The following is a 26,317-nucleotide window of genomic DNA, read 5'->3' as shown; positions in this document are numbered from 1 at the left end:
TATTTGAGAGAGTATAAAATAGATTTGAATTCTACATAAAGAAAACAATTCATGAATAATTACATTTTGAAATGTGCCATAGTAATGTCAAGAAAAGAAATCTGCAGAATGATGTATGTGATAATATCATTAAGGAATCTATACAAAAGGTGCTATTTGATCTTCATTTCAAAAGATAGACGACACTGTAATAGAGTTTAGGGAGAATGGGTTCAGCTAAAGAGTAGAAACAAACACAACAACCAGATAGAAGTGTACAATTCCTGCTTCTTGACCCTGGCATTCCCCTGTACTGGGGCATATGATCTTCTCAATACCAAGGGCCCCTCCACCTATTGATGGCCAACTAGGCCATCCTCTGCTACATATGTAACTAGAGACACAGATCTGGGGGGTACTGGTTAGTTCATATTGTTGTTCCTCCTATAGGGTTGCAGACCCCTTTAGCTCATTGGGTACTTTCTCTAGTTCCTTCATTAGGTGCCCTGTGTTCTATCCAATAGATGACTGTGGGCATCCACTTCTGTATTTGCCAGGCATTGGTATAGCCTCACAAGAGAGAGCTGTGTCAGGTACCTGTCAGCAAAATCTTTCTGGCATATGCAATAGTATCTGTGTTTGGTGGTTGTATATGGGATGGATCCCCAGGTGGGGCAGTCTCTGGATAATCTTTCCTTCCCTCTCAGCTCTGAACTTTGTCTCTGTAACTCCTTCCATGGGTATTTTGTTCCCCATTCTAAGAAGGAGCTAGATGGGTTGGGGAGCAGGGTAGGGGATGGTATAGGGGGATTTGGGGATAGTCAAGTGTAAATGAGGAAAATATGTAATAATAAAATAATAATTTAACCCAGTTTTCTACTCTCTTCCCACCCACAAACAATACTTTTGCATTCTCAAAGACTTTGAAAGCTTATTTTTTTCCAAACACAATGAAAATAAATCTTACAGTTTCATAAAATATACAGAAATAAAAAAGAAGTGTACAATTCACAGATCTATGAGAGATTGGCTTTATCGGTTTAAGAATATAAGCTTCATCACCAAACAGTAACAACAACAACAACAAAAACAAATAAAATAAATGTGTGGGTAAAATTAGCTAGCATCTAAAAATTCCATAGGAAAATTCTGAATGAGATTTAAAAACAAAAACAAACAAACAAATAAACACCTCAGTATAGCTGGCAATGTGGCACAAAGGTGATTGAGCCATTGACCACATTTCTTGTACAATTCCTCTATTATCTGACCCCTGAATGAGGAAGAAATTCAACAGCATTTATTTTATACAATATGTAAATGTACCAAAGAGAAGACAGTATCCAAATCAGCATGGTTTTCAGAAGGCTTGCATCTCCATCCTTCTACTGCTAATAGTAACACACTTCCCTATTCCCAAAACTATTCTCAGGCATGGTCACTCTGGTCCCACGTCTTGGCTACTCAAATTCCAGTTTACTTTATCTACTCCTATTTTAAAGACAGTCTTCAAGTCTTTAGGTTCAAATAATTTTTTTTTTAATTTTTTAGCAGAGATCCAGTAGCGAGTGTGATTGTGCATCATAAATACTTCTTCTTTTCTCTAATTTTCCTAAATCATAAACCATCTTTTATATATGTTACCACATATGTGAAGGACAAACAAAATACCAACAAGAGAAAGGATAAATTTAAATAAAATAGAATATGAATCTCAGAATTTTATCCAACATGCAGATGATTTAAGTCAACAGGAATAATTAAAGAAAGGCTCTATTCTTTCCAGAATAAGCATTTCAGTTTCAGATGATGAAAATATCATGATTTTCCAAATAATTTTCATGCTCCCTCCCTTATCTTCCCCAAATACTTATTATGATTACTCTGTTTACCTTCAGAAATGATTAGAGTCTTCGAGGAAGAAGATACCACACAAATGAGAACAAGGCCATGTAGTAGGAAGGAATATTAAATTTAAGAAATTTTGAGCTAGCATTTGAAATGTAAATGAAGAAAATACCTAATAAAAAGTTGGAAAAAGAAAAAAAAAGAAATTCCAAAGCCAATTAGTGATTTTTCAATAGAAGCCATTACTTTACATAATTTAAAACTATTCAGTGATGAACTCTTAATGTCAGTTTTCACACTGAAACAGAACCTACAAGTTTTACATAGGAACTCTATTTCTATGATATATACAATGCTTAGAGCAACATCAGATCCACTTGTTAAACACCATGCTTGTATATACACACACACACACACACACACATATATATATATATATATATATAATCCTAGCTTGTAAAGATATCATCTTAAATGATAAAACAAGGAAATCTTGTCTGGCAATATAATTTTACTCAAATTTATAGGGCTGAATACTTTCTCTTTAAAAAAAAATATAATCAGTGACAATGCTAATGAAATCAAAACCATATTTAAATAATCAGCTTGTTATCATTTTATTGTCAAATTAGTGAGTATCCAGGAATGAGTATCTGACCCACACTTCAGCATGTTTAGGTTTCTTTTTTCTCTTGTAGGAATTTCTGACTGCCTTTCTATTCTTCTATCTCTTGTGGCAGTGCTGTGTAAATTGGGCCAGCTTCTTTTGTGTTTGAACTTAGCTGCCTTTGTATTTCACACTTTATCTGAATGCTTCCATCTACATATAAATTAATGTCTTCATAATTGTGAGGTCTTCAAAGGGTTAAGAAGCTTTCAGAAGAACCTAATTTATATGCAGTGTAAAACTTATGTTCTGGTATGCAATAGTTCACAAAAGCTGTTTAGTTTACAAGGACAAATTTAAATTCTAGCAACTTAAATAATTGTGTGAACTCCAGACCAGAGACTATGTAAATTTGCTACTATTCTTTATCTTTCCAGAGGATGCTTTCCTTATGCCTTTATTGCCTCTGTAAGCTAACCCTATCTCTGATAATGGCACTATTTTAGATGACACGGATGAATACACTTAAGATTCAAGTCATCTTCCTAGCAAAGTGGTAATCCTGTAAGGAAGGTCAATAAAAACATGCCTATTAAGCCAAACTCTGTAAGAAGCAAGCAAGATAGTCTTATTAGTGTCTCTCTCATGCCTGCTATCTGATTTCTTTAGGGAAGTACATCTATTTACCAATTTAAATCCTGTTGTTCAGCTCATTTCTAGCACTTCTTTGTCTTCAATTGCTAGAAACAAGTAAACAGAATCAATGTCATTCTTAGCACTCGTAGAAAAAGAGTTAAGTCAGAGATAGCTAATCTTCTCCTTATTATTTAGGAATCAATCAACACCTTTCAATGAAATATGGCTGTCTTAGAAGATGAAGTTTTAAGGAAGGTTTTAATTGCTTAGTTTATTTTTTTTAAATGATGTCCTAAAAGAGACAGAGACAGATAATGTTTCAGAGGCTAAATTAGGTATAATTCCAAATGAGCAGAAAAATGCTCTGCTCATTTTCAGTATTTCATATATGCATATGTGTAATATATATATGTATATATATATATGCAGGAAATAATATTTTTGGAGAATCAGTTCCTATAATGATAATTCTTCTCTACCAAAAGTAAAAACAAAATGAAGCCTGCACCATGAGTGTGTTTCCACGTGCATATTCACTCAAGCATCATATGTAAATCATAAGAAATTTATATTTTAGTTAAATATGGTTGGTCTTAAGGGAAAACTTTACATGACAGCATCAAACCAGATAGTATGTAGGTTTGATGTATAGGTTACCTCAGAGTGACATATGAGAAGTGTGAATGGCAACAACTTCAACTTCATTTTATTAAAACAAGTTATATATCATGGGCCAGCCAACACCACCATTACCACTGCCAGTGGAATCACAGACTGGAGCTGAAAGAACTATGAGGAAATAGAGATACATAACACTTCCCTCTGCTATTGGCGTATTTTCCTGAGATCATCTGTTGTTAGTACCTGTAAATACACTGCTGGTTTATTGGAAGCAGATGTTTTTATCATGTAATGTTGGATCGTCCCAAGAATGAAAATTTAAGCAAAATCAATAGATTCAATTTCCATGTTCTAGAGTAAATACACTGAAATGTTTCTTGTAATGGATTTTACTGGCAAGGACAAGACATTTTTTTTCTCTAGTAGCAGCGTTAATATTCTGTAATCATTAAAACATACTGAAGAGAAATGAAGAGTTCAAAAAACAAAGGTCAGGAAACTCAGAAAGCAAAGAGATGCGACCTGGTGGGCTAAGCTGCTGTGTAACCAACCAAGGGCCAAAGGCTCTGCTCAAGACAATCACACACATATCGCAGCCCACATCAGAAGTTTTCTGCCATGGGGTCTTAAACACTTCCTTATCTTAGAGAGCAATTCCTCTGACTTAATTGCTAATCAACCACAACCAGAACAAAGAAGAGAAGATTAAAAGGAAACATATTTCCCCTGAGCAATAATACCAGGAAAACAAATTCAAAATGATATGAGAACATACTTAAGTTTCAGACTTGTAATTCAAATCTAATTTAAAAAAAAATCATATTGACCTCACAGGCAGAATTCATTAGGATGTTCTTTGATAATTGAAGCACATTGGGACTGAAATTTTACTGTACTAAAACTGTATGCTCAATCCTAAGAATGATCTCTCTTGCTGCCCAAACTGATATCAAGTAGCTGTTATTTGTTTGTTTGTTTGTTTATTTATTTATTTAAATTTCCTTGGTCCTGGTACTCACTGAAAGGCCATTTAAACTACTCACTTATGGTTAAAAGTGTTCCATAATCAGTCTTATGTAAAGCCTGAGGCACAAGAAAATAAATTCCTACATGTTAAAATTATTAAAATTATTAATTTCTCTCTATATATATGCATATATATATATATATATATATATATATATATATATATTCTGTGTGTGTGTCATTGTCTGTCTCTGTTTCTGTCTCTGTCTCTGTTTCTGTCTTTCTTCTCCCCTCCTTCTCTCTCTCCCTGCCTCTCTTCTCTAGCAGAAACAAATACTATTTCATCTATTACACGGTGGACTAGGAAGTAGCAAACATACCGCCTTCATCCTCAAGCAAATCTCCTTGAATTGTCATAGACTGCAGCAATCTCTTAACTAAGGCCTAAAATTAGTTTAGAAATAATAATACAAAAATCGAATTACAGAAAAATACTGAATACAAAGATGGAACCACACTAAGTTTCTGCTCAAAAGAGACTAAACTTGTAAATGTGAATAGCAATCTACTCTCATTTAAAACCTATTCATACCTTACATTATAAAGTGCAGGTGTGTTCATTTCTTAGCCTATAATTGTCCCAAATGAAATCCCTAGGACCACCCAAAATTGAATACAATTTTAAATATTATATTTGCTAGTTTCCTATTAAAATGCTTAGTGTTGATTTATTGTATTTATAAAACTAAGTATGAGCACAAAAGACACAAATATAGGCATTTGTAATATTACTAAAAACTGAAAAATATTAGGCTAACAGTAGTTGGTAGGGGGAAACTTTCGGCCCATTTTCTTTGGTTTACTGAGTAAGCCTATTTTATTATTAAAAATAAATATATGTTCATATACATTCTAAAATAAATTATATATTATTTTTTCTTTAAATTTTTACAAGCATAACTTATATCCTTATTGCCTATAAAACAGAAAAAGTGTTAGATGTTTTGCTTGGTATACATGAAAGGGTCTGGCATGTTCTATAGACATCTAAACTACTGATTTCTCAGTTTCTTGTATAAAATGTGGTCATTTCAGATAAAACTTCTATATAACCTGCACACTTTAATTATCTCCAGATTACTTTAAATAGCTAGACTCTGTATATGCTATGTAAATAGTGACACTAATTTTTGTACTTAATAATGACAAGAAAAAAATGTGCATATTCAACTCAGTTACAAATTTCTTAAGATATTATTTTATATGACATAGGTTGATTATTTCTCTAAAACCTTTTAATACAGGTGGCCAGCTGTATCTACTACTCACGTGTTTTATTTATATGATAATAGATATTTTAGCAGCAAAGTGCTGGTATTTTAATTATTTTAAGATGTTAAATCAATTATTATAATATTTATGATATATATGTAATGATAGATCCAAACATATAGATGTTAGGAAAAGATTATATTAAGTAAACCTCCACAATTGTCCTCTAAACTGAACTTTTATCACCTAACGTCTGTTTGTGGACAATATTTGCAAGCTTCACTATGTTGATTACCTTGATAATTTCAGCAACCAAAAGCAAGTATTGAAAATGATACAATAACTTTAAATTTGCTACATAATTACCCCTAAATAAATACTACTAAGTATAAGGCAAACATATATTTATGAATGCACTCGCTGTAAACATGATAAAATTCGTATTCTGGCTGGAAATGAATGGAAGGGTCATGCCTAAAGGCAAAGTCCAGAGCTATCCAGTGGATATAAAGATAAATTTTGCTCTGCCTAACCACACTTTTGGGGTTCTTGATGCTCAGGCACAGCTCACAGCCAAACTCAGAAATTCATACCAATCAATGGCCGTGCAAATTGTGGGTGCATCTCTGGACATGTAGATGTGTACCTGTTAGCATACATATGATATGCACTTGAGCAGAAAGTAAATATCAGATCAAGACAGAAATGTGCATAAGAAAATAGGGAACAAACTATTGAAATTTGTATTCTGAAAGCTAAAAATATATTTTGGCATTTATTAAAATTAACTTGTAATACATTGAAAAATAAAACTCTCCTTCTCAGCTGGCGAAAAATAATCCCAATAATTTAAGAGAAAAACAGAGATTTTATATAGATTCTGCATGCTTATATGGGCATACACACAAACCTGAAGTTTTAAACTTTAACTTAAAATCTCCAAGTGAGAGACAAGAATAATTCTTCTCACTCTGATGTTATCCATTTAAGGCTATTTTTCCCCATTACATTTTATCTCCAATATCCATTCATTTCCGCACAGGAAGTAAGGCAACTTCGAGTCCATTTCTGGCATAAGTTAAGCAACACAAATAAATATAACAGTGATTTGTCGATTGCCAGAATATGCTTTTATATTTTTTCAACATAGCAACAACCTGATATAATCATTTTCTCCAATGATGAGCCTTTTCTGTATGCAGAGATTACACTCCTCAGAGGGCAATCAAATCTATGAAACACATTCAAATGATTCAGTAACTGAGAGTATACAAATCCAGACTATACATGTAATGAATAGCTTAGGCTTCTCCTTATACGTCTCCCTGTTTTCCACTCAGCTGGACCAGCTACATCAAACCTCAGTGTGCTTAGATTATCTACATCACATCCAGAGCATGCATGGAGATTAGAATATATTGACAAATTGCATCCACTTCAGAGGATAGTGATGCTGTGTTCTGGCAGATATTAGAATTCATATGAATTAGATTCTGCCCTGACTCTAGGAATTCATATTGGAGTGATGTGTAAAGATATTTTTTTTAAAGTAGTGCACTAAAAGCCTCTGATAAGCTCCCATAAAGAAACCTTATCTAAGATGACATGCAACTGGTTGTCCAAAAAACAGGAAATTGAGGACCTAGTAAACAGTTCTTATGACTGTGATAGGGAAGTACTTTGCTTGACACCAACAATTCACACAAAAAAAAGTCTCTCTTTCCTGTATAGGCCACTCTGGTGAATCCAATTGTCCCTTGGCAAAACTTATCCTGTCTAGAATATGAAACTAGTATAACAGGTAGACGTTCCATAATTGCCAATGGCCCACTAAAACTCATTTAAATATAATAAACAATCCCGACTTCGTGCATTTATTTTCTTGCCTCAACTCCACACACGCAGCTCCTCCTAACGAATTAGCAGCAAATCACTACGACTTTCCCTTAAAGAAATAAGGTCCACATTTCCGCATGGCAAATGCACAGTCATATGAATGCCATCTTACAAGTAAAATTCGGATCACAGAGAAGAAAGCTAGCAGATGAAGAAATTGCTCACCTGGAGGAAGCGGATCAACAGACTGAAGTCTAGTAGTGATGGTGTGTAGGGTGAGGATAGCAAAGGAAAGCAAAGTCGGGAATGCTTGAAAAATAAAATATTTTTAGTTAACAAATAGAAAGACCAAGGGAGACAAAAAGGGCCAACTGAATCATGAATCCTTCCTTATCAATTTGTTTTTTTAATTATATTTCAGAGAATAATCAATTCCCTAAAAGCTATGGGCAATGACAATTCCTCAGTTACATAAGATGTAGGCTCCCCATGAAAAATTACTTTAAGTGAGATTTTCATTTCAGTGAGATGGAAAAAAAATATGTTACTGCCAGTAACTCCAGTCAATGGAAACTTACATCAGAGTGATGATATGTCCATTTATTCAAATAAACAGAAAATGTAAAGCAGCGAATAACTGAAATTTAAGTTCGAAACTATTCTATAATAGACCCAGAGATAAAGGCTTATTCAAAATGTTCACTGCATTTTAAACACTAGTTACACGATGCAGGTTATCTGAAGTTCAAACAATATGTTATATATATAATTTATCTCTTAAGGGGCCAATCAATATTAAGAATGTATTTACTTTAGTAATGGTTATACATCAATATATCAATCTGTAGTCTCAAATATATATTCATGTATAGCTCCAACTATACATTTTATATTGCAATGAGTATCTCTTTCAGCAAAGATATATGTTCTAACACTATATAATAGTACATAAATAACATATGCCTAAATTTTAAATGTAACTTTTTGTTAAGTGTGAAGACAGTAACAATACAAATTTTGAAATACAACATATTTTTCCTTTTGATATTTTCGGTTTTAACTTCATGAGCCTCTGACTTAGGTATATAATGATATCATGGGCATGTATAATTGATCTACTTCCTAGAATAAAGAAAAAAAAAGGAAAGAATATTTTGTTTTGAATTTGTATGACAGAAATGTGCAATGAATATCTGGAATCAATTGTTGCCTAAAGTCCTGCCAGAAATAAAAATGAAAGGATAAATGCCTGCTGGTAAGCATAGGTAACTTCATTTTTAAAGCAATCTCATTTTCTTAGCTCTGTGACTAAGTGCACATCTGTTGTGGCCGTCCCTTAGAGTGAGAATATGCAGATTCTATGGTAAAGCAGGCTGAGTAGTTACTCAGAGTGCAAACATTTTCTCACTGTTGTCCTATATGTATTTCCTTCTCTCCTACAACCACCACCAGTTTCCTGTTGAGTGTGTGTGTGTGTGTGTGTGTGTGTGTGTGTGTGTGTGTGCGCGCGCGCTTTTCCCTCTAATCTTAAAGCACAACTCCAATAACAGATGAAACTCCTAAAAAGGTCTGCCTCAATTACATGTGTAAATGTAATATTCATCACAATGAATGATACACAGAATCTACAAAATACAGTAGATCTCAAAGTGTTCTTACTACCGCGTTCACTTGAAAATTCTAAAAGGACATTAGAATTCATTCCTACAGAAGACATAGAGGAAAATGTGTATAACCCATGATATTGATTAATCTTAATTGCTATTAGACATAGTATTATTTCTGTATATTATTCAGGTTCCTTGTATTTTCATCAGACCTATCAACAAATGAACCGTTGTTTCTAACTGATGGATCACCAATCAATATCTAATGCATTTTAGATACAGCCAAACTATTATATTATTTTACCATAACATAGATAGAGCCATATACGGTATAGACAGACTTTAATTGGAAAAATTCAGTGAGTTTATTGCTCAGGCTGAATTGAAGCCAAGTCCTCCGAATTTATTTCCATCCAGTACTAAAACAGAGGAACTTATTTAGAAATAAGGTCTTTGAGGCTGAAATTCCCTAGGACAAAGTCACACTGGATTACATTTGCTCTAATGCAAAGATTATTGTAAGAAGACAAAGCAGACATAGAGACAGGCAGAGAGATCTCAAAGGGACCAGGGTGACAGACCTTAGAAGTGGATCTGAGATTGCTGACAACTGCTTGAAGCTAGGAAGAAACAAGGAAGCGTGTCTGAAACAGCATGGCACAGCTACCTCCTTAATTCTGTAGGTATAGATTCTGTATATGTGAGATCTTACAAACTGTTGCTTTAAGGCACATAATAACATCAGCACGTTGCTACAGCAGCTCTTGCCAACTAATACTGCCTATTGAGAGAGAAATGTCAAGTCATAAAAGAAATAAAAAGAAAAAAATATCTCTATAAAAGAAAATGGGACAATTAGCCACAAATTAAAAAAAAAGCACTATAAAGTTCAAACATGTCAAGTTAAATTTAAGTTTTTTTTCTCTATGCAATGATTCCTAAATCCTTTGGCCAAAGAGTTATAACTGTATGCTACTGAAAAATCAATGACAATGACTACAAGACCTGCCAGACCATTATGGAAATTAATCTTAAAAAAAAAATAACACAAAGCACCTTGAATTAGACATAGTCTTGAAGTTATGATAACTAAATTTCGGATAGTTTAAACTTATAATGATGAAAAAATAACATGAAACCAGTAAAAAAATAATTTTCAACTTCTTTGGGAAAATGATATGGGTTCTCATGTTCTCTTGAAAACTATCAGATTCCGTCAGCTATTCGATTATAGGGTAAACCCATGGTAATAAGCAAGAGAATGCTGCTTAGCATGGATGAACAGTAGGTCAGGTGAATTAAGTTAGTGTTTGCCTAAGTAAGCTCTTTTCCACTTTCGAATGGATTCAGCAGGTGCAACCCCACAGAAAGTCCCAGAGGTTCTGTAGGATGCTTTGTCAAAAAGTTTCCAAACTATTAGCTGCCTTTGCTGTTTCCTAAGACTGCTGAGGATCTTATTTTCATGTGCTATTGTGTTTGAAATTCTGGACAGTACAGCACATTCCTAGCTCCATAAGAAGGGACAGCTTTCCTTGAGCTGCTTCCTTGTCTGTTGTTATTAAAGAAACTTTGTAAGTAAAGGTATCCGCACACCTGTGTATGTGTATTTTTATTAACAATTACAATAACAGTGACCAAAAAGAAAAAAGAAAAAAAAAAACTGTAAGGATTTACACAGTATATTTTGGGCATATTCTTTCTAGTCCCCAACTCATCCAAGTTCTGCCTCTCAACCCACCCAACTTCATAATCTTCTCTCTTAAATAAGAAAAAGAGAAACAGAATGGAATAAACCAACAAAGAATGTAGATTCTATTGGCTAACTACTCCTGATGATGGCACTTGGCCTGTCATGTTGATCCATTCAGTGTCACTGTACGTAAAAAGGTGGTTTTCCCTCTCCACGCATGCATAAATCGCAAATAGCTTCTTGGCTAGGCATGGTTCTTTGTGTCCACTTCTCTTTCTCCATGCTATGGTTTTGTCTGGCTTGAGCTTGAGCAAGTCTTGATTATTCTGTCACAGGCTCAGTGAGTCAGCTGCCTTTGGTCTGGAAAATGCTTGAAATTTCCTTGAAACGATACGATAACCCTAGATCTTTCGTAAGCTAATATATAATCTATACCATTTCTTTTTAAATTTATATTCAAATATATCACCATAGATTTTTCTCAAGTATACTGCACTTGGATAGATTCTGTGGAAAGAAAGATGAAATTTTTTTTTAAAAAATATTTTTTAAATAAAACAGGAAAGCTGGACAGGGATTTGTAAAGATAATGATGCTTAATGTTGGGGGTCCCAAAAGGAGAGAGGATGGGTGACTATAAGCAGAATATACTGCACACATGTATGAGTTTGTCAAGGAATACATATAATTTTTAAAAACTGAGTTAACTCTTTCTAGTCTGTTTTGAACTGGAATAAAGTATATTACTTTATAACTAATTTTGATGCAGTATTCACCTGTCCTAGTAATTGCAAAGCTTGAGTGAGAATCTATTATCAGTCTATAACAAGTTGAATAATTCTCCTCAAAGTGATTGAACCCAGTAGTTTTATATATATATATTATATTATATATATATATATATATATATAAATTCATTAATTATTTTAAGTGCTGTGGATGTGCTTGTGTATGTGTATTGCATCAATATATTGCACATGGAGGCCAAATTAGCATACCAGAAGTCCTCAATTTGTAGTTACGCAAAATTCTGAGGAACCAGTTAGGTGCTAGGAGCTGAACCCTGGCCCTCTGGAATAGTTGTAAGCTCTCATAACTTCTGATCAATCTATAGCAACCCCAAGATAGTATTTAATACATGGATACAATAAAATTTGTCTTTCAAATTAATGATACCGTTTACAGTAAAATGTTTCTACAGCATATTAAGTCCACTTATGTGATAACTCAAAGCCCACTTTATTTTAGAACAGTAAGATAACTCTGCAAATTCATTTCAAACAATGAGGCTTCTGTCCCAATCTTTTTTTACAGGAGCCTGTGAATAGGGGGTTGAATCATTGGTCCAGATTTTACAAGAGAAAATCACTATTAAAGTTATTCCTAGTTTTTGGCTATTAACAATTTCAAAGGCCTAGAAATATAATGGAAAGTTAGATTTTTTTTAATTGCATTGGTAAGTTTTTGGTTTTCTACAGAATTTCTCTTGCTCAAAGGCTGTTTTAGTGACCAAATTTTATTATCTGAAATCCTTTCTAGAAAGTATGTCTATGCTAGCCCCAGACTCCAGGAAAGCAAGAGGCTCCCAGGACCCAAGAGCAACGACTTTAGCAGAAATACCCAACAAAGGGGAAGATACAACGTGTAGAGACCACCTTCATTAGAATAGCACGGCTCCTTGTTGAGGGATGGGGCCACACACCCATCTCAAAATTGTTATCCCAGAAATGTTCCTGCCAAAAAGAAAGTCAGGGACAAAAAAATGTAACAGAAACTGAAGGAAAGGCTGTCCAGAGACTGCCCCACTTAAGGATTCATTCCATCTGCAGACACCAAACCTCCACACTATTGCTGACACCAGGAAGTGCTTGATGACAGGAGCCTGGTATGGCTGTAGTCTGAGAGGTTCTACCAGCACCTGACTAATACAGGTGCAGATACCCACAGCCAACCATCCGACTGAGCCCAGAGACTGCTAAGGAAGAGCTAGGAGAGGGACCGAAGGAGCGGAAGTGGTTTGTAACCCCATAGGAAGAACAATATCAACTAACTGGACCACCCAGAGCTCCCAGGGACAAAACTATCAACCAGAGAGTACACATGGAGGAAGTCGTGGCTCTAGATACATATGTAGAGGATGACCTTATTTGGCATCAATGGGAAGGGAGGCCCTTGGTCTTATGGAGTCTCGATGCCCCCGTGGGAAAATGCAAGAACAGTGAGGAGGGAGTGGGTGAGTGGGTAGAGGAGCACCTACATAGTGGCAAAGGGAAGGGGGGAAGAGGGGATGGAATGGGGAGGTTGTGGAGGGGTAACTAGGAAAGGGGATATCATTTGACAATAAATGAATAAAATGATTAGTAACAATAATGAAAGCATGTCTAGGAAGACTCATGAACCCATACATTCATCATTGTCTTTGACAATGGCTACAATGTAGGATGAAATCTCTAAAACATTTTCACTTTTATGTTAAAACAAAATGTCATGTTGATAAGTTCAGATTGGGTTGTGATTAAATTTCAGTGACTACAAACATATATAACTAAATTTTCATTCAGTTAGTCTTGAAGTCAGAGATCGGGTATCTGTGGGTATGAAATATATCTATCAAAGTCAGAAACTCATCTGAAGTTTTCTATGTGGGTTTCTCTAACTGTATAACAACAGCAATAACTAAAAGTGAAAGATATGTATGTATGCGTTCAAAATAAGACAGAAAGCAAACTGTTCAGTTACATAGTCAAACATAGGGACTTCATAGGCAGTCCATAATTACAGAAATTGTTTTCTGAATATGGTTCACTATTTCTCTTTTGTAATTTGAATGTATTTTACTACATAATAAAAGTGATTTTACTATGTGAAAATTGAATTTTGAATAGGCCTTTATATTAGTTTACAAAGCATGCTAAGTTCAGACTGTGGTTAAATTAGAGTACTAAATAGAGCATTCTAACTAGCACAAGATAATTAAGTGAGCCCTAGGAACACAGAGATAAAATACAATAGGAGACCAGGTACAGCACTACTATATCCTCATTTCCCAGATACACACAGGATTCTTTGACAGTGTGTAAAACACCTGTCTTCAACTCTAATCTCCAATTCTCTCCTCCACATACAGTCTTCACCTGTACTCTAGGTTCATTTTCCTCCACTAAGACTTTATTTACAACTCAAGGACCATATAAAGCTTAACAGGAAAGAAGGCCATAGTGTGGATGCTTCAAACCCACTTAGAAGTGGAAACAAATAATCATGGTAGGCAGAGGGAGGGAGGAACCTGGGAGGGAGAGGAGAGGGAGAGGAAAGATGGCAGGGCAAGTATGGAAAGAGACAGGAGAGAAGTCCACAGGGCCAGAATAATAAATATAAATAAGTAGCAATGGGGGATGAAGAACTTGGGGAACCACTAGAAAGTCCCAGGTGTCAGGGATGTGAGAGTTTCTCAACACCAATGGGGATGACATTCTCCAAAATACCCAACAGCAGGGAGATAGAACCTGAAGAGACTACCTCCAGTAAATAGACATGGTCCTCAGTAGAGGAATAGGGCCACCCACTTATCTAAAAAATTTTAATGCCCTTCCATGCAATCCATTTCATCAGAAAACAAACTACGACATTATTATTGATGCCAAGATGTGCTTGTAGACATAAGACTGGTATGACTGTTGTCTGAGAGGCTCTGGCAGCACCTGACTAAAACAGATGCACATACGCATACCCACCCATTGGACTGAGGCCTGGGACCCCAACAGAAGAGTTAGGGGAAGGGCTTAAGGAGCTGAAGGGAATTGTAATGCCATAGGAAAAACAACAGTATCAATTAATTGGATTCCCTCAGAGCTGCCATGGACTAAATCACCAGTCAAAGAGTATTCATGGGCTGGTCCATGGCTCCAGATACATAAGTAGCAGAAGACTGCCTCATCTGGTATCAGTGAGAGGGGAGGCACTTAGTCCTGTGGAGGCTTGATGCCCTAGCGAAGGGGTATGCTAGAGGGTTGAGGTGGGAGTGGGTAGATGGGTGGTTGGGAGAGCACCCTCTTTGAGTAAAGGGGATGAGGATGGGGGGGTGCTTTGTAGAGGGGAGAACAGGAAGGGAGAATAATATTTGAAATGTAAACAAATAAAATGATTAATAAAAAAAGACTATTTTCAGTCAAGCAGCACATAGCTACTATACTGCTGAAACTAAATGCACACTGATTAAATCACATCATTATTTTAAAAGTTGGTAGCCCTATCATTGAGAGAATCCACCTTCCTTGAACTTTCAAATTAACACTTTGGCCAACACCATCTCAAAAGTGGGTTGACTCTTCTGTTTTTGAAACTGTGCAAAGGTAAATTGGAAATAGAAAAATGGAGACAAGATAGAACACACATTTTTCTTCTGTAGGGAAAGTGCCAAAAGGCCAGTATTATGAGGGAGCCTCTAGTATCCTTAGATGTGCCATTTCCAACAGATTTGCCTTCCTCGCACATTGCGAACCACTTGCCAGTACAAACCATTTGGGATATGGAAAGGGCACATAGAGCAGATGAGCATTCTTTATGTATTCTTGTGCTTCATTAGTATTTAATGCAGATGCCACACTTACATTTGGTGTGCATGAGTCTATACATTTGGTTTGTATAGGTTATTTAGATTCCGTGCATGTGAGTCATTTATATTTGGTCCACGTGGATCATTTATATACCAGGTCCATGAGTGTCATGTATATTTGATGCATCTGAGTCAATCTCATTTGGACTTTATAGGTCTTTCTATTTCGTGTACCAAGATGATTTTACTCTCACACACAGATGCAATAATGCTGCTGACTTCTTGGGCTATGCAAAACAGGTTCTTGGGGAATTAATCATAGTCTGTTTCAGCTCAAATGTTCAGTCCTGGGTCTTAGATTTTTACTATTCTAAATTTATAAAATTGAGCAGTAGCACTAGAGAAAAGCAAGTGGAATTTAACTAGTTTAAATTTTTACTACATGTGTTCTTGATGGAATCCTGAAAACTCTATATAGTTTCATTTTTGTGTCTATAGAATGGATAAATTCATTCTCATTTGCTTGTCTTGAAGACAAAAGGAACTCATTTGTGCAAAGCCCTCACGTTGTAGATTAGTGAAATCTATTAAGTTACCATGCTATGTCAAGGTTGGCTTTATCAATGCAAGTACAATAGAAACTCCAGTTGAATGCAGTCATTTGTTATGTCATTTTCTAATATGACTGATAGTATTCTGTCCACTTAATGTAAGCATAAAAATGCACAATACCCATAGCATTTGGGTGGTGGTTAATCTACAACTAAGGAAATAGGAATATTTATGTGACTCTCATGACCTCTATGTTATATCTGTAATGAATGGACTTAGAAATAGAATGTCATTGATCATATGTCATCATGGTTTCCTGTTTTCTTTTCTAAAAAAATTTATGTCAATTTTGCATGTTTGAGTGATTAAATATATGTCAGTGCACCATGTACTTTCCTGGTGTATGTGGAGTCCAAGAAAGGAGAACAGTTTCCCCAAGAGCTGAGATTACAGGTGGTTGTTGAGACACCACTTAGGTGCTAGGAATTGAACTAAAAGAGAAGCAAATTCTCTTTAACTATTGAGTCGTCTCTCCAGGCCTCATAATTTCCTGAGAGCAGACTATTTACTGAGATACATTGTTTGTATTTAATCTTTCATAAAATTATTAAAAGAATGATGCAATTTCTCCTAATTATAGATGTTTGGCCGGAACACTAATGGGAGAATTACAAGAAAGAGAAGGGTATTTGACAAGGACCTTCAAACCTATAGAAGTTTAGTTTAGAATGTGTGTTACTTTTTACTGTGAGATGCTTGTTCCACTCTCCCTCTATAATATACGGATCAGAAAATCTGGGGAAGTAAAAGAGATTATAAGATGATGGCAGTGAAATTTGATGAAGTGGAAAGATGATGCTAGCTGTTGTTTTTCTAACAACTTTTTAAGTAGAATATATAGGATCTAAAAAAAGTATTCCACCAGAACTCAGCTTTCAAAGAGACTTATGAAGGAAGTATATTTCAGCTTAAGTGATTATCCATCATCTGTACGTTATTTATTAAAACTCAATGAAATTATAAAACAAAAAGGACATATATTTACTGTTAATTGAATTTTGTGCATGAGTTCCTATCTTCAGAATTGTTTGCACTGAGGTTTCTTAGCTTATCTACTTCACCTTTCCATGAACACGGTGAATTTCCCACACAGAGAATGGTATTCATTACTATACATTTATTTTATATTTTCTACACTCACTTAGTTTATGCTAACAACTAAAAATGGAGCACACATTCATTTCTACGGTCTAGCTTTTATGTCTGTCAAAACAAATTTACCCATCTAAGTCTCTTTACCTTGAAGATATTATTTTTTTAATATCAAAGGGAATATATGACTGTCTATGTTTCAACAAGGGGAAGTAGCTTTTGATATAATATAATAGAATTTCTATTTTTCAGGTTAGAATATTTAGTTCAGCTCAACAGTGAGAAAATAAAACTTGTTCTTGGGACTCTTATCTCCCATGATCACCATCAACTCTGTATGTCCCACTTTACTCAGATTAATGCACCTAGAACAAGTTGAGTCCATGAGGTTTTATCCAAACCAGTAAAATTTCAAAAGTTAAGTATTTGAAAAGCCATGCCTGGACAATAGGCACAGAGGTTTTCTAAGATGAATGTAATAAGTGATACCTCTGTCATAAAGATAACGGAGCTAAATCTTATTAGCAAATTTACCTCAACACGATAATGTCATTTAAAAGAAACAAAACTTTCATTTGAGACATAATCTCAATATTTCTTTCATGGATAAAAAAATGAAATTGTATCTTCTAAAATGAAAACAATTATAAGTGCCTTGACCAGGGTTGCTGTCTAGGTGCATAGAAAAAAAGGAGAAAGAAAATCACTGTTGGCTTTTTGGGTAACAAAGAGACAACCAACATAAACAAAATCCATGCAATGGTAGAAAGAGACATATAAAATATTAAGCTAGCCACATATATTACAATAAATTAAAAATGACAAAACATAGCAATAAAGCTGACTCCAAAAGCTCATCAACAGATAAGCAAGTGAAGTGCAGCACATACGAAAGCTGAGAAAAAGGCTCAGGTCCAGAATGAAAACGTTAAATATGCAAAGACCCTGAAATTAAACACTTGAAATGAAAAAGGAAATATGATGTGCAAATGCAGAAAGAGTTCCTATGGCACACAGCAATTAACCAAAGAAAGATCAATAATCAAAATTACAGAAAGAGCTGAGAGAATATGCTCTTAAAGGTAGGAAATTATTAGATTCCTCCATCTTCCCCATCCCTAATTTAAAAAGAGACAGTGAGGGTATGGATTGCTTTATGGGCACAGACTTTAAGAACACAAATCAATGGAACATACCAGAAGTTTACATAAACATCCAAATGTCTCTTTGACACAACATCAATGCCTTAAAGGGAATGCACACACATAGCAGTAACACAGACTGAAGTCACTCAGATTTACCACAGCTAGTCATTATCTAGGACACTGAGAGATCCTGGCAACAGCTAATCTAATAATTCTGCCATTATCTCTAATACTTCAGATCTGTGCCTGGAGCTAAACAGTTGTCAGGACAGAGCTCTATGTAACTAAATCTGAGTTGGGGGAAAGGGAGGGATGTCAAGACTAGTATAATTACCTATTTTTTCTTTTACCTTTAGCTGTGTAATAGTTCACTGATACTTTATTCCGATATTCTATGTGATGCTAAAGTTATATTTTCTTTTCTCCTGATGTGGATTTGTGACTGTACATTTGTGAGTTTTCAGCTCCAAAAACCTGCTTTATCTGTGTGCATAATATACTCCCTGAGTTTCATAACTCTATAGCTAGAGTGAAGTCATCTCAGAGAGGGATAAAGTAAATGTGTATATTCTGAGTAAGTTTCATTACTCAATGATTTCTTCATAAAAGCTAAATTCTCTTTACTACCTGGGTAAAATTATAAAATTTTAAAAATTGGAATTATGAAAAATATAGTGTGTCTTTTTGTGTTGTTCAGAAACACAAACAAACAGCGGTCAATAGTCCATACATTACTAGTTTCCCAAGGAAATGAAAAATAATCAGTATGATTTTGTAGTCCTCTGATGACTGGGGTTTGATGTCTGATTTTGCTTTAAGCTGGAAACATCTTAACAGACTCCTTTGTATCTCTTTCTCCACAGGTCAAGAGAACAGTTTGACTTCCAGAATAATTTCTAGGTATGTTATTTAAAGTCAGCACTAGAAGAATAAAACTTTAGTTAATAACAAAAAACTTTACGTACTATAGATACTTCAAAATAGCCTCTTCATGTGCATGTATGTGTGTGCATGAGTGTGTACTTGTGCATCCATGCGTGAGTGTGTGTATGCACCAATTTTTTTTAGGACAATGTGAAGTGTGACAAATTTAGAAAAAATAATGTTTAGTAAAATATAACACTTAAATTTCTTACTATTTTACTTAAATTTCATACTACACTACTTGTGCAATATGGTCTCCTACAGAGGTTACTAAAGAATATCTAGGATGCTGTGATATGTCTTAGTATATTTGAAAAAACAATGACAACAGGAATTAGAATTCTGACAATAGATGCCATTTAAATTTATGTAACATACTGTCACCAGAATAGGAGCTCTGTGAAATTGTTTTTACCTCACTCCAACTTTCTTTGTAACCCTTTACATGGTCATTTTTCCCTCAGAGATGCAAGATGCTAAAGGATTATAATGCATTTCAATATTTGCATCCTGGCTTATTTTTTTCAAGTGTATTCTATGTAAACGATTTAAATTGAAGCACTGTGAGTCAGAAAGCATTACCTGGTACCAAAGGTGTTACAGTTAACTTTTATTAGAAACTTCACAATACAAGCTAAATTAGTAAACAGTGTGGCCAGAGAACTATGCACGCTGTATATATAATCTTCTTAATATTGAGCATATTTTGCTTTTTTGGCAAAATCCACACAGTCTTATATGTGAGTCTTGAAATCACATGTAAAACATATCACCATGACTCTTAAAATAACATTTTAAACCATTCTTATATGCCAGCAAGAAGAAAAATTGATTTTAACTTTGTATTATGAGGTGATTATGTGAATATATATATTCACATAATATATATTCCTAACATAATATATTATAATATATTCATAATATAATATATATTCATAATATATATTCACATAAATATAATTATATATATAGACACATATAGTTGTTGTTGTTTTTCGAGACAGGGTTTCTCTGTATAGCCCTGACTGTCCTGGAACTCACTTTGTAGACCAGGCTGGCCTCGAACTCAGAAATCCACCTGCCTCTGCCTTCTGTGTACTGGGATTAAAGGCGTGTGCCACCATGTGCAGCTTCAATATTTTCTAATTCAAGCTCTCTTACATTGCTAATTGCACAAAAATGATTCACTTTCTCAGGAAATAAGCAATATTCCTTACAATCATGAACTACAAAGAGTTGAAACTTTACTGAACACATAAATTCTCCCCTTATTTGTCAGTGCAATTCCGTGAGCAGAGAAGTACTAATAAATGCCAGCAGAACAAATAACATAACATAACATAACATAACATAACATAACATAACATAACATAACAACCGTGAATGGCCGAACAGTAGTGGTGCATGCCTTTAATCCCAGCACTTGGGAATCAGAGCCAGGTACATTTCTGAGTTCGAGGCCAGCCTGGTCTACAGAGTGAAAATCAGGACAGAAAGGGCTATACAGAGAAACCATGTCTCAAAAAATAAAGCAAAACAAGCAAACAAACAAAATAAGAAGAGCCACCAGATATGACAATGTTTCCTGCATTTGCAAAAGCATATGATCACACTTGAAGCAGTAGTTTCTTAATAACCAACCCAAGTCTCCTTCAAAATCAAAAATAATTTAAAAATTACTTAAAAGAAAAACAAGTGGTACTTTATCAGTTTGCTGGGTCCCAGTCAATAGACTGTAGGAGGGCTGTAAATGCAGATCCTTGCTGCTGTCATTCGTGATTTACTCCCCACTTCTAACAGACAAATACTTCAGCAGCTGCACTGTTATTTAAAGAAAGGAGAAAGTGCTCTATATTCATTGTGACTTTTTCAATGTATAATGCTCTTATAATTTCTATTGTCAATATCCAAGATGTGTAAAATCATGTGTCTTGCTTGAAAGAGAGAATCACTAACATATTTTATCTGGTGTTAATGATAAAAATATGCTTAATTCACTGTTAACACTGTGAAATACATAAATGTTTCCAGAATACACCTTTAAATAGGGTTCAAAACATTAACTAAAAGGAATTTCAATCAGGATAGTAATTTCCTTTAAATTGTTGTTTGCAAGCATTATAAATCAGCATTTCTATCAAAAAGACCTACCATTTTTTTGTTTAAAAAGAACTACCGAGCAGGGCGTGGTGGCGCACGCCTTTAATCCCAGCACTCGGGAGGCAGAGGATTTCTGAAAAAAAACTACCTTTTTTTTCATGTGCTTCTTACACAATTATCTTTCTTTAAGTGTTATATCTAAAATATAACTTATATATAATTTTAGGTTTTTTGAATACAAAAAAGACAGAATAATTTATTTCTATTTGTTGTCTATTCTGTGTTGTCTAAACATCAAGGTAAGAGCTATGGAGCAAACACAAATTATTCTGAGTTCGAGGCCAGCCTGGTCTACAGAGTGAGTTCCAGGACAGCCAAGGCTACACAGAGAAACCCTGTCTCGAAAAAACAAACAAACAAAAAAAAAAAACTACCTTTTTTTTCATGTGCTTCTTACACAATTATCTTTCTTTAAGTGTTATATCTAAAATATAACTTATATATAATTTTAGGTTTTTTGAATACAAAAAAGACAGAATAATTTATTTCTATTTGTTGTCTATTCTGTGTTGTCTAAACATCAAGGTAAGAGCTATGGAGCAAACACAAATTATCAGCCTTTATTCCTTCTTACCAGCAGAAATACTTATATCAGCATCAACTTAATAGAATTATAGAGTTTACTATTGCTTTCCTATATATCAATAGATTTGAACTTCATCTTGAAAGAAAGGGCAATTAATATTAAGTCTGGATTTCAAAAAAGATCCCAAGTCTAAATTGGTAAAGACCCTTCTTATACATCAGCATATTGTGGGCTTAGAGAATTTGGGTTTTCTGCTCCATTATCTACTCTTCTAACAAAATGGAAATCTCAGAGAGGCTGTGTTTCTAGAATGCCCACTGCACCCGATCTCTGGATGATCTGGGTACGGGTATCCATATCATAGCAGGTTTTACCTGTGACAAAACACCCAGTATCTAATAGGCCTGCTACGAAGCAGACACTTGGGAGACATGAGATTATTTTATACCCCAGAGTTCATTGGTTTACATTCATCACAACTGTCAGATTAAAAATGGGTTTATTTGTTTGTTTGTTTGTTTGTTTTAGGAAGACATTGACCATCACTACACAGTAAATTAAAATTTTGAAAACTTCTAAAATAAAATTAAAGTAGTATTAAATTTTTCTAATGAAGTGATCTTTAGAAAAATTCCTTCTTTCTTCCTTCTCTGCTTTCCTTTCCATTTCTCCCCTCTCTCTTCCTAGTGTCTTTTCTCTATGTCTGTTTTCATTCCTACAATTATATTTGATATCAGTTTTACCTTGATAAGACTTCTATGGAATTCTCGTTTTTGGAACCACCTCAAAGCCAAGGAATTCGGCTCAAAATGCTCCATGAGAGGTGACAATTTAGAAGACTATGTATGGTGTTTTTTTTTTCCTTTTTACAAATATTTATGCAGTGTTTATCAACCTACTTGATATCACTGGCTGATAGCATATTTTCTAGAATAGGGAAAAGAAAACCTATGCTTCCCTTCTGCATGCTTTACAGCTTAAATTATTAACAAGAAGAAATACAATTTATTGCTTTTCTTTTGGGGGGGATTGTAGAAGACTTCCAAGAATTCTAGTATATTGAGATTCTCACTTATTATAACAATGAATGTCTTACTTAGAATCCATACTTCAGCATTGAGGACGTTAATGAAATAAAAAACTTTATGGTCTATGTAGCATAAAAGACCACTATCTTTCTAGTCCTCATCAGGGACTGATGGAACCATCTTGACCTAGCTTCTTGGGCACATAGGAATCGCCACAGGATTGATTAATAAACTCCATAAAGATACATCTGTATAACAGGCCCTGGCCTACATAGCACCTCTCTGAGGAATGAGGAAAAAATAGACCATCAAATTGAAACAGTCACAATATGACATACCATAATTTTTTATAGTTTGCATGAAAACAGAAAAGGAAAGGTTGAAATTACAAAAAAAAAAAATCAACTGATTTCTTCATGAGAAAATGTTCTACTTACAGATATATATATATATATATATATATATATATATATATATATATGCATGTAATTTGTCTTTTGATGATTGTATTTTTGTAAGCTAATGTTAGCCTTAACCTCTGAGTTTCTTTATAATTTCTCAACATTTAACTAATAGAAGAACCTTCTATATATAATAATTGGCAGAAAGTCTACAGTCTCAAACTATTATTGCATATCCAATAACCATGGGATTTGTGCCATTCTGTTTATGATAAGCATGTGAGATATTGCTGACATAATGGTTACAGATGAGTTTGCTGTGGCAGTGATTATCTTATCTCTAAAAAAGTATTGCAAAGATAAAGCATTTTAACAAAAACAAAACAAACAGAATCTTTGGCCAAGAGAACAGCTTAACATTCTCATGCATGAAGTAATTTACTTGTTGCTAGCTGCTTACATCTTGATAAGCATACACCTTATTCAATATAAAGATAGAAATAATTTTGTTTTATATACAATTGAATCTAGATAGAAATATAAATCTCAAGACAAAGCATATTATCAGATGCCTACAGGAAAGTTTAGTCTGGATGATAGAATATGCCCAGAATTTTATCTCAATCTAGGAAACAGCTCATCCTGCCTAATATGATGTCTCTATATATATACTCCATATTATTACTATATTAAACAGTATACATATATATGTGTGTATGTGTGTTGTCTATTATATATATATATACACATAACATACACACATACACACATACACACATACACACATGTTGGGCTATAAATATTCAACTTTTATTTGTCAGTTTATTATATGCACTTCTTAGCATAGTTTGTCTTTAAAAAAGTACCTCAACCAGTGTTACAATGCTGTCTCTGATTATTATGCCCACAATTTATGAATTGGGAGTATCTTTACCCATTTTTCTATAGTCTATGAAGACATAATTTGCATTGTTATACTGGATGAATTACAGTCCCAAAACTTAAAGTTCAAAAGATTTAAGAGAACATATTTAAATAATTGTATTTTTTGCTAGTAATATATACACACTCCAAACACACACACACACACACACACACACACACACACACACACACACACAAACACTTCAAAAGAACATATTATATGTACAAGAGAAAAAAATTTTTAAAACTTAGGTTGTTTAATAGTTTAATAGTTATTTCACTAAAATAAAATGCTGTGTAATTATTTAACTCCTCTTAACATCTTATCAAACTGTTTCAAATAATAACTTTCAATGTAATTTGATTTCACTCATTATTACAAATTATATATATATACATATATATATGTATATGTATACATATGTATACATATATATATGTATATATATATATATAAATTTATTATCACTCTGACCCATATGCAATCCCTCTTAAAATATATTGAATCTTAAATATAATACATGAAAATTTATGGTTCCCACATTTGAACAATCACATTAGGGAAATTGTCTGGGATCTTAATTATTGATGTGCCTATTGAACTCCATGGATCATATCAAGTTTTCTTTATAAGTTTTTCTTCCTCATATACTATTTCATTTTATAGTGGTATATAATTATTGCTTATGAAAAATACTCAAGTGTACTGGAGTGTCTACCTTTCCATAACACAAATGTTCTTAGTATTCAAAAACTGGAGACCTGAAAGTAGAAATGTTCATAAATTTGTCACTCTTGAGTTTAGTGGTCTAGAATCATAACCACAGTCCAAGTTCATCACAGAATCCTCTAGGCTAAAGGCTGACAGATTTGTGTCATTATTTTCAACTAAAGAAATCCTTAAACTTCACACAGGTGTTTCCATTTATGAGAGAAATGAATGTAAAACAATTTGATCATAACACAAGCTCAAATAAATATCAATTCAAAATATATGATATAGGTGTTATTATTAAATGAGTACTATGCATGCGTATAGTTTGTTTTGGGGTAAAGAGTAAATTTGACGAGGAGATTTAGTTTTCTAACCTAAGCTTCACACATTATATGAGAAATTTCTTACTTCCTTTTAAATAAAAAGGCTTGAAAAGGATCCTGAAAAGGTAGGAAATGGGAAAAACAGCTGTAATTGATTTAAAGTAAATGAAAGCTTCTTAAATGCAAATTAACTTGTGTTTCATCTTCTGTTCTGCACTTAACGTTGTGCCTGTTCATATTGTATTTAAAGATGTGTCACAATAAAGATGTGAAACACATTCTAAAACTCTATGAGGTAGATGTAACTTTTATATATTAAAACACTCAAATTACTATATAAGCAGCTGAGCTGCTTTACCTTAATTCACCTGCACAGGAAAGCTTTATTTCCTATGCCTTATTTCAGTGAGAACAGGTCAGTACGGTCATCCGACTTAACTTGAGAACAGGTCATACTACTGAAAGAATTAAAAGGGATCAGAAAAGGTATCAACTTATATTGAGATCATTTAAAGTTATCAGAATGCTTTCTAGGAATGGATGAAAATCAAATATTCCTCATTTCCTTCTCCATTACACAACATACAATTTAGTAATACGCATAAAATTGTTATTCAGTGCATAAGAATGCTAATCATCAATGTCTGCATACTGAGAACCCATGATAAAGAGAAAAGGTTGTCAGTCCACACCATGAAACATTATCAAGTTAAAATTATCTTCCTGATTTTTATAAGCCTTTTAACTTCCTGTTCTCATTGGCATTTATTAAACCATAAGTCATCTTAAATTGGTTTACTGGTATTAAAATTTAATAAGCTCAACTGTACTTTCAAAATAGAAAGACACA

The 26,317-nt window shown here is 34.0% G+C and overlaps 1 protein-coding gene across 5 annotated transcripts in view; it reads right to left on the bottom strand.

Moving 5' to 3' along the window:
* The window catches only part of Pcdh17 (protocadherin 17), an 89,982-nt gene that overhangs the window by 8,536 nt on the left and 55,129 nt on the right, over positions 1-26,317 (bottom strand). For 4 of the 5 annotated variants that reach the window (XM_029469018.2, XM_085828806.1, XM_085828804.1 and 1 more), the window contains one exon: positions 7,991-8,074. The exons of the other annotated variant lie outside the window; for it this stretch is intronic. In XM_029469018.2, coding sequence (XP_029324878.1) covers positions 7,991-8,074 — 84 coding nt within the window. The remainder of the gene's footprint in view (positions 1-7,990; positions 8,075-26,317) is intronic. 5 annotated transcript variants of the gene reach the window in all.

Source organism: Mus caroli, unplaced genomic scaffold, assembly GCF_978045245.1.
Source record: "Mus caroli unplaced genomic scaffold, Mus_caroli_1 scaffold_12, whole genome shotgun sequence".
Classification (NCBI taxonomy): Eukaryota; Metazoa; Chordata; class Mammalia; order Rodentia; family Muridae; genus Mus; species Mus caroli.
The sequence above is the reverse complement of the archived record's forward strand: the minus strand, read 5'-3'. Positions and strand labels throughout refer to the sequence as shown.